Here is a 13419-nt window from a genome sequence, read left to right as displayed (position 1 = left end):
ATTATGGCTCTCCACCATAGCAGACAGAAGTTAGTTGGAATTATGATAGCAACATTCATCTGGCTTGATGTTTCTCTTTTCTTGTTAGTGTGTCAGAAGAGACAGCAACTGGAAATGGAGTGAAAATGGAGATGAACTAACAGAAAAGGCTTTTGAGTTTTGTACAAGTTTAAGACTGATCAAATAAAGGAATTCTAGGAAATTTAGAATATAAAATTGCATTACATTTAAGGCATCAATAAATAAGAGGTTTTAGTTCCTTTGGATATAAGAATGTTTAACTAAAATTGTGTGAAATTGCTAAAACAAATTTCTTTAATATCTACAAAAGAAGCCGCAGAAGACACCACAGATGATCTGATTACCGATGAAGAAGAATCGTATTTAGATGATGACTTGGACTTTGGAGACTTGGGACCAAGTTCAACTTCATTTCCAGACTTTCCTTACACAACTAGTTGTAAGTGTGATTAGCTTTCTCTCAGTAATTGTCACTGTTTTAAAGGCAAGTTGCTCGGACAAACTAAACGGCTATTTATATATCTACGAAACAGAAAATATGCAGGATGTGGACATGTGTTATGAACAGAAAGAAAAGAAATACTCAAACCATGGTAGGGTAATTTAGCTACATTCTATTTCTGAGGACCAAGCCTTGTGCTTGTGATGGGGATAAAGTGACCAAGAGAGTGCTGTGCCCCAGGTTATTTAAGAGCTCCCCAAGTCTCTCTGTGGAAAGCATGGGAAGAGCTCAGCATCTTCTAGATGTGCACAGCCTTTTGCGTCTTCCTCCTAAGTTTGGCAGCGTGAAGCACTCTTCAGGACAGGGCTTGTTCTTATTTCTAGGACAGCCAGCACAGTCCCCCTGACTTTGTGAAATACAATTTTAAGGTTCAATCCATACTCTCCTTAGCTAAAGTATCTTCATGTTTTAGTAACCCAGGAACCTCCTGTTGAAATTGTGGAAGAGCCAGAAGAGATTGTAAAGAAGATATCGGAGAACTTCTTCTACAATTACGAGGAGCTTGTTGCCAAACCCTATGTGTCTCAAGATGCAAACATCCCACTGGATTTTCTTACCCTTGAGTATCCACATTTATAATGAGGGAGGGTTTCATTTCAATCTAACAATGATGGCCATTTATAATTTGGGAGGGTTTCATTTCAATCTAGCAATGATGGCCTCTGGAGCAAATATGGCCTCCAGCCTGTTTGTGTAAATAAAGTTTTATTGCAGCACAGACACACTCAGTTACACTCTGTCTATGGCTGCTTAAGTACTTGTGATCAAGACCATTTGGTCTAGAAGGCCTTACAAAGAAAAAATTTATTAGCCTTTGTCTTAGGAAACTGTAAAAAAAATGCAGGGGTGGTGGTGGGAGGGTGGGAGGTAGGGAGGTTGGAAGGGGGGATGGGGGTGTGGAGTGGGTGGGTGGTAGGTGTGGGGTGGGAGAGCAGGGAATTTTAATTTAAACTGAACTTTTTGTTTCATGCCGGCCATAGGGAGCAAGGATATTTTGAGGATGCTTTTTGCACAGGTGGACCAGGCAGCTCATTAGATGTGGTTTGAAGGAGTCTGTGAAGCTTCTCACTGCCATGCTCTTCTTGTCCCAGCCTGACCTTTCTGGCCAATGCTTGTCTAGTGACATCATTGCTTTCTTATCTCAAAGCATTGATGGGGCCATTGTCCAGGCTGATACTTTCCCATCATGCTTCAGAAGACTTACTGGAGTCAATTCTGAGCAGACAGGCCATGACACAACAAGTTTGGGTGGGTTTGTGAAGGCAGGTAAACATGGAGGGGACTGACAAGAGTTTGTTGTGTTTGTTGTCAGTATGCTAGGTCTGTGAGAAGGTCATTAGAGGACGATTGCCATGGTGACTTCAGTTTGCCTTCACATGAACAAAGGCTGCCACCACATGGTCCATACTGTGACTGTCCCTTTTGGAAAGCTGTAGCTTGGAGATGGGGTGCATGCTTTCTGGATACAGCTCTGAACTCAGGGTTCAATTCTAGGTGTGACTTATTGGGGTTCAATCCTAGGTGTGACTAACTAACTCAGGTTCAATCCTAGGTGTGACTAACTAACTCAGGTTCAATCCTAGGTGTGACTAACTAACTCAGGTTCAATCCTAGGTGTGACTAACTGGGGTTCAATTCTAGGGGTGACTAGCTGGGTTTCAATCCTAGGTGTGACTAACTCTGGTTCAATTCTAGGTGTGACTAAGGTAATTTGCTCCAAATTACCTTCCAATCTGGACTTTCCTCTTTAGTTTTTCTTTTCTGTCTTTTGGACATGATATATTTTCTTACAAATAAGTGAATCCTCTAAAATCAACCTTTTCCCAAGCAAGTTCTCAAGAAATAGATGTTCTTCCCTTGGTCCTTAAACCTTGGTGTTGAACAAGGTCTTATAAAGAATCTGTCTGCTTAAGCAATACTTCGATACTAAAGGTTTTCATAGATTGCTCTTATTTAGTTTCTTTGTTATTTTCTGTCTTGTGGTCTTTTAATTCGAGGTTAAATATACTAAAAATGTAAATTACAAGGTCTTAATGTAGCCTAGATTTTTTTAAACTTCTATTTTGAATAAACAATTTTTTCCTTTTTTAAATTTGAATTAGAAACAAGATTTTTTACATGTCAATCCCAGTTCCCTCTCCCTCCTCTCCTCCCCTATCACCTCCCCCCCACTAACACCCTACCTATCCCATATCCTTTCTGCTCCCCAGGGAGGGTGAGGCCTTCCATAGGGGGCCATCAGAGTTTGTCATATCCTTTGGGATAGGGCCTAGGCCCACCCCCGTGTGCCTTGGTTCAGGGAGTATCCCTCTATGTGGATTGGACTCCCAAGCTCCACACCTATGCTAGGGATAAGTACTGATTTAATACAGAAGGTCCCGTAGATTTCCGAGGTTTCCTCACTGAAACCCATGTTCCTGGGGTCTGGATCAGTCCTATGCTGGTATCTCAGCTATCAATCTGGGAACCAAGAGCTCCCTGATGTTCAGGTCAGCTGTTTCTGTGGGTTTCACCAGCTTGGTCTGGACCCCTTTGCCTATTACTCATTCTTCTCTGCAACTGGATTCCAGTTCAGTTCAGTGATTAGTTGTGGGTGTCTGCTTCTACTTCTACCAGCTGCTGGATGAGGGCTGTTGGGTGGAATATAAGTCAGTCATCATTCTTATTTTCTGGGGAGGGCATTTAAGGTGGCCTCTCCTCTGTTGCTTAGATTGTTAGCTGGTGTCATCTTTGTAGATGTCCAGACATTTCCCTAGTGCCTGATTTCTCTGTAAACCAAAAATGTCTCCCTCTATTATGGTATCTCCATTCTTGTTATCTTTTATTCTTCCCCTGACTCAATCTTTCTGCTCCCTCATGTCCTCTGCATCCCTCCTCTTCTTCCCTTCTCATTCTCTTAGCTCCCTCCCGCCTCTTCCCATGCTCTCAATTTGCTCAGGGGATGGGGACCCTTTCCTCTTCTCCAGGGGACAATGTTTGTCTCTTTTAGGGTCGTCCTTTTTTTCTAGTTTCTCTGGCAGTGTGTATTGTAGGCTGGTAATCCTTTTCTCTATGTCTAAAATCCACATATGAGTGAGTACATATCATATTTGTCTTTTTGTGATTGAGTTACCTTGCTCAGAATGGTTTCTTCTAGTTCCATCCATTTTCCTGCAAATTTCAAGATTCCATTGTTTTTTTCCGCTGAGTAGTACTCCATTGTGTAAATGTACCACATTTTCGCTATCCATTCTTCGGTTGAGGGGCATCTAGGCTGCTTCCAGTTTCCGGCTAATACAAATAATGCTGCTATGAACCTCATCGAACAGATGTCTTTGTTGTATGAATGTGCTTCTTTTGGATATATGCCTAGGAGTGGAATTGCTGGATCTTGTTGTAGACTGATTCCCATTTTCTTGAGGAGTCGCCATACTAATTTCCAAAGTGGCTGTACAAATTGGCACTCCCACCAGCAGTGGAGGAGTGTTCCCCTTTCTCCACATCCTCTCCAGCTTAAACTCTTATTGGTGTTTTTTATTTTAGCCATTCTAACAGGAGTAAGATGGTATCTCAGAGTTGTTTTGATTTGCATTTCCCTGATGGCTAAGGATGTTGAACACTTTCTTACATTTCAGCCATTTTAGATTCCTCTATTGAGGATTGTCTATTTAGTTCTATACCCCACTTTTTAATTGGATTGTTTGGTATAAACAAAATTTTTCTCTATGACATAAACACTAACATATATACATACATTCACTTATACAGAAATGTTATCAAAAACCTTGGAAAATTCTGTATATTTTTGTGTGTCATGTATTAGTGGATTGAAATAACTTGTTTATATTGTTTTAATTATAACAGTCAGTATCAAAATTTGTATTAGATTTCCCCAGATGTCATAATTTTAAAAAATTTGCTTTTTACATTTTGTGTGTGTGTGTGTGTGTGTGTGTGTGTGTGTGTGTTCCCATGTGTGTCAGGGCATGTACACAGATGTCAAAGGACATCTTTCAGGAGCCTGCCCTTTCCTCCCACTACCTTAGTTCAAGGGATGAGAATCAGGTCATCAGTCTTGGCAGCCAGTGCCTCTACCCAATAAACTATCCAGCAGCTCCAACAGGCCAGAATTTTAAGTTCCTTTCAACATCAATGAAGAGGCCCATAAAATATTTTCAGTGGATGGATCAGTGAGTAGAGACAGTTGCCACACAAGCCTGATGACCTGAATTCAGTCCCTGGAACCCTAGGTAGAAGAAGAGAAAAACACATATATGTACACACACCACATAAATAATAATAAAAAATAAGTTTTTACTATGAATTCAACAAACTTGACTGGCTGGTAATAAGGTGAAGATGTGGACTTGGTTCCACGTTAATGGTGTGGTTCTGTTTCTGTGGTACTCCGAGAGGAAAAAGATACCTATGTATAAAGGCTATCTGCTTATTCCTAAATCTCAGGATTTCTTCTAAAAAATAAAGTAGAAACTAAATCACTGTATGGGTATTTTTACTTACCTGAAAAATAAAATTGTGCTTGTGACCCATAGAAAAATTCCAAGTATCAGAGTACATTTCAGCTACATTGATTTCAAACCTTTATTTAAATACAATATTGATTTTAAAAATAGACTCCATTGTTTTAATCACTCCTCTTATTCCTAGATGGATATTTTGCTTCACTTATTTTCCTTAGCAGCCTAACCTCAGGCATTCTTTTGGCTATGACTGCAAAAGACGTGCCAATCTACATCTTGTGGACTACTATACTGTGTTGTACATTGCAGGGAACCAACTGGTCCTGCTGGATTTAAAAACCAAGGAGCAAATATACCTGCAAAGTTTCAGTGGCCAAGGAATTGGTGCCATTGGGGTATGCTAACGTTTAGTGAGCTTGGGGGTCCCTATTTTAGTTTTTCTGTGGCTGCCACAGTGGCAGTTAGGCACCAGTGGCATGCAGGGTGTAATGGGGGGCATCACATGAGATGTACAGCCATCTTCATTCTAATCCCTTTTCTTTTCTTCTTTCTCTTTCTTTCTTTTTATGATAGGGTTTTGATGTGTAACCTGAGCTGGCCTTGGAGTCAATATATATAGCTCAGGCTGGCCTTGAAATAAGTATATGGCCCAGGCTGACCCTGAAGTCAGAATATAGCCCAGACTGGCTTTAAACTTTTCATCCTCCTGCCTTAGCTTCTTGAAGAGAAAGTAATATTATGAGTATATACATATACACATATATGTACATATTATGTATATATAATGTGTGTATATATTATGTATGTATATGTACATGTTAGTTTTTCAGTAGCTGAAAGTAAATAATCGTGGAGGAGTTTGACCAAGAATTATCCCAAATTTGGATTCTCTTCTTCTCTCCCAGTGTCTTCCCTATCTCTGTAGCTATGGTCACTGGTCTATCTGTAACTTCCTGTATGAGTCTCAGTCTTTGTTTCTGTCCCTGCCTGATGTCTGCTTTATCTGTCCCTAACAAAGGGCTTTGCTCTCTCTTTCATTGAATGGAACAGAAAGTATCACATAAGGACGGAATGAGGGCTTCTTTACAGAAATCTTTAGTAGAGTTTTACAAGGGGTGAACTTTATCAACTCCCAAATAATCCAGATTCGGAGCAAACACCACTCACTGCCCAGAGACCATGTCCATATATCCATGCTGCTTTCAAGGGTTATGGTGAGAATTTATTGTAACACAGCCACTTTAGACTTGTTTGCTATTTTTAGTAAATTACCACCATAACACACACACACACACACACACACACACACACACACACACACACATACACACACACACACACACACACCACATGCACCCCTTAGCTCTCCCCTCTCTTGCCCTCCCAGCTTCTACCATGGGATGATGCATACAAAGGCCCTGGGTAGATAGTGTCCCTCAGTTCTGGATTTGCAACTTTTCAGAACAGCTGGGCAAATAAATTCTGTCTGTCGTAAGCCCCCTCTCAGGTAGTAAATGGACTGAAACACACACTCTGTGACTGTTTCTGGGTACAATTCAGAGTGACTTGTACAGGGGTTTGGCACCCGACCCTGCTTAGCTCGTCTCACGCAGCCATCAGGCCAGCAGCAGTAGTGAAGCACTTGCTGAAAATATGTGGGGGACTGGAGATCTGTGCTTTTGATGAACCTTTCAAGAGATTCTGGCCCACACTAAAGATTTAAGCCTTCCATCTCACTATGAATTTAGTACTTGTAGCATTAAAATTGATTGCCTTAATAAAGGTCAGTCTTCATTTTTTCTTACTTTCTTTTAGTTTTCAGTTCAAATCATATCCACCAAGTGTTTATAAGATGTGCATTTTTTAAAATTTTAGATTGAAGTAGAGTCTAATTAGCCAATTACTTGATAACAGCCACTAATTACTGCATGGATAGGATTATCAATGTGAAAATTTCCTTTTAATATTTCAGTGGGATTCTGTTTTTCTAGGTTCATCCAGATAAAACTTACTTCACAGTCGCTGAAAAAGGAAGTTTTCCAAATATTATCATCTATGAATATCCTTCTCTGAAGCCCTACAGAATCCTGAGAGGTGAGTCTAGGGGGATCTGTGGAACGGTCCACATGAAGGTTAACACCAGGAACATGGCTGAGTTAGCCAAGGTTCAGCAGAGAAACAAAGACAAAAGGTAGGAAGGAAATCTATTGGATGAAATTGGCTTATAGTTGTTGAGGCTAGTAAGTCTGAAAATTGTGGGTCAGCCCCACAGGCTGGAGATCCATGGGAAGGACTTCATAGGCAGTCTCCAGGCACAATGTCTCCTTCTTCAAGACCTTTCAACACATTGAATAAAGTTCACCTAGATCTACAAGGATATACAATTCATAAACTTACCTGATCAGAAATACCAGTTATGTTGGTGTTGCCTGCACAACAACATCTACACTGCTGTTTAATTGAATAACTGGCTATTACAAGCTAGTGAAGCTGGCATGTAACATTAGCCATCTGTTATCTTAGTATTGGTTCTGTTTTCTCTGTAATTAATTTCAGGAGTCAGTTTTCTTTTTTTATTCTTTTTTCTTTTTATAATTTTTTAAATTAGAAACAATCTTATTTTACATGTCAATCCCCCTGTTCCCTCTCCCTCTCATCTTCCCTGACCTTCCCCCAACCCCCCCCCCCACGCCAAGGATAGTGAGGCCTTCCACGGGGGATAATCAAAGTCTGTCACATCATTTGGAGGAGGGCCTAGGCCCTCCTCAGTGTATCTGGGCTAAAATAGTATCCCTCCATAGGGAATGGGTTCCTAAAGTCCATTTGTGCTTTAGAGTTAAAGACTGGCTCCACTGTTAGAGATCCCATAGACTGCCCAGACCTCCTAACTGGCACCCACTTTCAGAGGGCTTGTTTCAGTCCAACGCTGATTCCCCAGCTCTACAGCTGGGGTCCTTGTGCTCTCACTAGGTCAGGTCAGCTGTTTCTGTAGGTTTCTCCTGCGTGGTCTTGACTTATAACTCCTAATGAAATAGAAACAGTCATCAAATGTCTCTCAACCAAATAAAGCCCAGGACCAGATGGTTTCACTGCAGAGTTCTACCAGAAATTCAAAGAATAGTTAATACCAATACTCCTCAAAGTGTTCCACACAATAGAAGCAGAAGGATCATTGCCAAACTATTTTTATGAGGCTACAATTACCTTGGTACCCAAGCCACACTAAAGACACAACTAAGAAAGATAACTACAGACCAATATCCCTCATGAACATTGATGAAAAAATACTCAATAAAATACTGGAAAACTGAATCCAAGAACACATCAGAAAAATCATCCACCATGATCAAGCAGGCACCATCCCAGGGATGCAGGGATGGTTCAACACTTGGAAATCTGACAATGTAATCCATCATATAAACAAACTGGAAAAGAAAAACCACGTGATCATCTCACTAGATGCAGAAAAAGCCTTTGATAAAATCCAGCACCTCTTCATGATAAAGGTCATGGAGAGATCAGGGATAACAGGAACATACCTAAATATAGTGAAAGCAATATACAGCAGACCAACAGCCAACATCAAACTAAATGGAGAGAAACTCCACGTGATTGCTCTAAAATCAGGAACAAGACAAGGCTGTACACTATCTCCGTATTTCTTCAATATTGTGCTTGAAGTTCTAGCTAGAGCAATAAGATAAGAAAAGGATATCAAGGGGATACAAATTGGAAAGGAAGAAGTTAAACTTTCACTATTTGCAGATGATATGATAGTTACATAAGTTACCTGAAAAACTCTACCAGGGAACTCCTACAGCTGATAAACACCTTCAGCAAAGTGGCAGGATATAAGATTAACTAAAACAAAAATCAGTAGCCTTACTATATACAGATGATAAATGGGCTGCGAAAGAAATCAGAGAAACATCAAACAACATAAAATATCTTGGGGTAACACTAACCAAACAAGTGAAAGACATGTATAGCAAGAACTTTGAATCTTTAAAGAAAGAAATTAATGAAGATACCAGAAAATGGAAAGACCACCCATGCTCTTGGGTAGGTAGGATCAACATAGTAAAAATGTCAATCTTTTCAAAAGCAATCTACAGATTCAACGCAATCCCCATCAAAATACCGGCACAATTCTTCACAGACCTTGAAAGAATAATATTGAATAATATTCAACTTTATATGGAAAAACAAAAAATCCAGGATAGCCAAAACAACTCTGTACAATAAAGGAACTTCAGGAGGCATCACCATCCCTGACTTCAAGCTCTATTATAGAGCTGTAGTCCTGTAAACAGCTTGGTATTGGCACAAAAATAGACAGGTAGACCAATGGAATTGAATTGAAGATCCAGATATTAACCCATACACCTACGAACACCTGATTTTTGACAAAGAAGCTAAAATTATACAATGGAAAAAAGAAAGGATCTTCAACAAATGGTGCTGGCATAACTGGATGCTGATAGATCCTTATCAATCCCCATGCACAAAACTTAAGTCCAAAACTTGAGTCAAAGACATCAACATAAATCCAGCCACACTGAACCTCTTAGAAGAGAAAGTTCCACTTTCCAAGTACCCTTGAACGAATTGGTACAGGAGATGGCTTCCTGAATATAGTACCAGTATCACAGACACTGAGATCAAAAATTAATAAATGGGACCTCCTGAAACTGAGAAGTTTCTGTCAGGCAAAGACAAAAGTCACAAGTCAGCAAGACAAAACGGCAGCCCACAGACTGGAAAAGATATTCACCAACCCCACATCTGACAGAGGGTTGATTTCTAAAATATACAAAAAACTCAAGAAGCTAGTCACCAAAACACCAAACAATCCAATTAAAAGTGGGATACAGAACTAAATAGAGAATTCTCAATAGAGGAATCTAAAATGGCTGAAAGACACTTAAGAAAGTGCTCAGCATCCTTAGCCATCAGGGAAATGCAAATCAAAACAACTCTGAGATAACCATCTTACTCCTGTCAGAATGGCTAAAATAAAAACCACCAAGGACAGTTTATGCTGGAGAGGATGTGGAGAAAGGGGAACACTCCTCCACTCCTGGTGGGAGTGCAAACTCATACAGTCACTTTGGAAATAAGTATGGTGGTTTCTCAGGAAAATGGGAATGAGTCTACCACAAGATCCAGCAATTCCACTCCTAGGCACATACTCAAAAGATGCACATTCATATAACAAGGACATCTGTTCAACCATGTTCATAGCAGCATTATTTGTAATAGCCAGAATCTGAAAGCAACCTAGATGCCCTTCAACAGAAGAATAGATAAAGAAAATGTGGTACATTTACACAATGGAGTACTACTCAGTGGAAAAGAAAATGGAATCTTGAAATTTGCAGGCAAATGGATGGAACTAGAAGAAACCATCCTGAGTGAGGTAACCCAGTCACAAAAAGACAAACATGGTATGCACTCACTCATATATGGATTTTAGACATAGAGAAAAGGATTACCAGCCTACAGTCCACTCTGCCAGAGAAATTAGGAAACAAAGAGGACCTTAAGAGAGACATACATAGTCCCCTGGAAAGGGACAAGATCTCCTGAGCAAATTGGGAGCATGGGAGGAGGGGAGAGGGAGTTAGGAGAAAGAGAAGGGGAGAAGAGAAGGGAGGAGGATGACATGAACGAGCAGGAAGATTGATTTGGGGGAAGAATAGAGGGAGCCATTATGGGTTTAAAGAGAAATATGGCTTTAGGGAAATGTCCAGAGATCTACAAGGATGACCCCCACTAACAATCTAAGCAATAGTGGAGAGGCTACCTTCAGTGCTCTTCTCCGATAGTGAGGCTGATGACTACCTTAATTGCCATCCTAGAGCCTTCATCCAGTAGCTGATGGAAGCAGAAGCAGACACTCACAGCTGAACTGAACTCTGGAATCCAGTTGCAGAGAGGGAAAAGTGATGAGCAAAGGGGTCAAGAACAGACTGGTGAAACCCATAGAAACAGTTGACCTGAACAAGGGGAGCTCATGGACCACAGACTGATAGCAGGGAAACCAGCACAGGACTGACTCAGACCCCCGAATGTGGGTGTCAGTTAGGAGGCCTGGGCAATCTATGAGGCCTCCGGCAGTGGATCAGTATTTATTCCTAGTATATGAATGAACTAGGGATACTCTCTCAGCCTAGACACTTGGGGGAGGACGTAGGCCCAGTTCCAAATGCTATGACAGACTTTAAGGATCCCCCATGGAAGGCCTCACACCCCCTGGGGAGCAGAAAGGGGATGGGATAGGGGGCTTGTGGGGGCAGGGGAGGAGGGGAGGGAGAGGGAACTGGGATTGGCATGCAAAACCAGTTTGTTTCTAATTTAAATAATAAAAAGAGAAAGAAAAGAATTACATTTATAATGTCCTGCCCATTTGTATTTGGCAATTTTGGAGAAATTACCTTATTATCTATCCTATCTTGATGAGTCAAAAAGTTTTGTACCTAAATACTATTGTAGATTGAGTTCCGTCTGCTTTCTGTGCTTGGTTTTCTTTGTTCCACAGGATGAAATACACAATAGGTTTTTCTTTGGGAAAATATGATTATAATTTCTTCACCTTCCTTTTATAATCTTACAATGCATTCTACAACCAAGTGTCTTAGTTAGGTTTTTATTGCTGTTAAGAGACACCATGACCACAGACACTCCTATAAAGAAAACACTAAGTTGAATGTGGCTCACTTACAGTTTCAGAGGTTCAGTGCACTATGGTCTTGAAGGGGAGCAGGGCAGCACGCAGGCAGACGTGGAGCTGCTGGAGCTGAGTGTGCTACAGCTTGCAGGCAACAGGAAGTCAACTGACTGTCACAGTGAGAGAAGCTTGAGAAAAGAGAGCTCAAAGCCTGGCCCCACAGTGACACACTTCCTCCAACAAGGCCACACCTCCTAATATTGTTATTCCATCTGAGGGCCGTTTTCTTTCAAACCACCACACCAAGTGTGATGAAATATTTTAGAACTACTCCTTTAGGAGATTTATGTGTGTGTGCACACCCCCATACATGCAGCATGTGTGAGGGGTGCTCTTGTCTGCTCATGCATTTGTGGAGGCCAGGGGTTGATGTCAACCATTTTCCTCTATTGCTCTCTATCTTATTTTTGAAGTTGAAGCTTTCACGGCACCTGGAACTTGCCATTTCTGCTAGGCTGGCTGGCTGGGAAGCCCTTGGCATACCCCTGTCTCTGCCCACTTCGCTTCACCTTCTACCATTGGAGTGACACCTCAACCTGGGAACTGGGATCTGAACTCGGGAAGCCATGCTTGCATGCTGGGCACTTCACCTATTAGACCATCTCCCCAGAACACTTAGATTCTTGACATTTTTACATTAACACAGATCACAAGGGCACTCTCCTCCTCCTCCTCCTCCTCCTCCTCCTCCTCCTCCTCCTCCTCCTCCTCCTTCTCCTTCTCCTCTCTCCTCCTCCTCCCTCTCTGTTTTTGTTTTGAGACAGAAGATTTGAAGCATAGGGTGGGCTTGATCTTGTTATTTTCCAGCCAGGACCTTCAGTGCTAGGATGACAAGTGTGTCCCCTGTGGACTCAGCTTTCTTTCTTATTTATCATACTTCCATTCATCCTTGCAGACGGGACAGAGAAGGCCTATGCTTATGTAGACTTTAATAATGAAGGGAACTTGTTGGCCTCTGTTGGGAGTCACCCTGATTACACAATAACCATCTGGAACTGGATAGACGAGCAACCTACACTGAGGACAAAAGCATTTTCTCAGGACGTGTTTAAGGTCACTTTCAATCCTGAAGATGATGAGCAGCTAACCACATCAGGATCAGGCCATATCAAGTAAGTCTTGTGCCCAACAAAGAAGCCAATGGATAGTGTAAAGGTAGCCTCTAAGAGGAACAAAGGCTTGGGGATATTTTTTGCCATAGCCAAGGCTACACAGAAGAAACCCTGTCTTGAAAAACAAACACGCAAAAACCCCAAAGAATTGTTTTTAAAATTAGGAGATTTCACATATATTTTTTAAAATATTTATTTTTATTTTATGTTGTCTTAAGGTTTTTATTGCTGCAACAAAATATCATGACCAAAAAAAACAAGTTCGGAAGAAAAGGGTTTATTTAGCTTACATTTCTACATTGTAGGTTATTACTGGAGAAAGTCAGGACAGAAACTCAAGCAGGGCTGGAATATGGATGCAGGAGCTGATGCAGAATCCATGGAGGGGTGCCACTTACTGGCTTGCTTCCCACGGCTTGCTCAACCTGCTTTCTTATAGAACCCAATACCACCCACCATGGACTGGGCCCTTTGTCATTGATCACTAAATGAGAAAATGCCTTTCAGCTGGATCTCATGGAGGCATTTCCTCAATGGAGGCTCCTTCCTCTCTAATGACTCTAGCTTGGGTCAAGTTGCCATGCAAAACCAGTC

General features: G+C 41.2%; 1 protein-coding gene across 1 annotated transcript in view; it reads left to right on the top strand.

The window, feature by feature from the left end:
- The window catches only part of Cfap44 (cilia and flagella associated protein 44), a 78591-nt gene that overhangs the window by 1862 nt on the left and 63310 nt on the right, over window positions 1-13419 (top strand). The window contains exons 2-5 of the mRNA XM_035444119.1: window positions 936-1086; window positions 5216-5378; window positions 6975-7077; window positions 12609-12825. Of these exons, the coding sequence (XP_035300010.1) occupies window positions 936-1086; window positions 5216-5378; window positions 6975-7077; window positions 12609-12825 (634 nt within the window). The remainder of the gene's footprint in view (window positions 1-935; window positions 1087-5215; window positions 5379-6974; window positions 7078-12608; window positions 12826-13419) is intronic.

Source organism: Cricetulus griseus, chromosome 4 (genome assembly GCF_003668045.3).
Source record: "Cricetulus griseus strain 17A/GY chromosome 4, alternate assembly CriGri-PICRH-1.0, whole genome shotgun sequence".
Taxonomy (NCBI): domain Eukaryota; kingdom Metazoa; phylum Chordata; class Mammalia; order Rodentia; family Cricetidae; genus Cricetulus; species Cricetulus griseus.
This window is presented reverse-complemented; position numbering and strand designations above follow the sequence as displayed.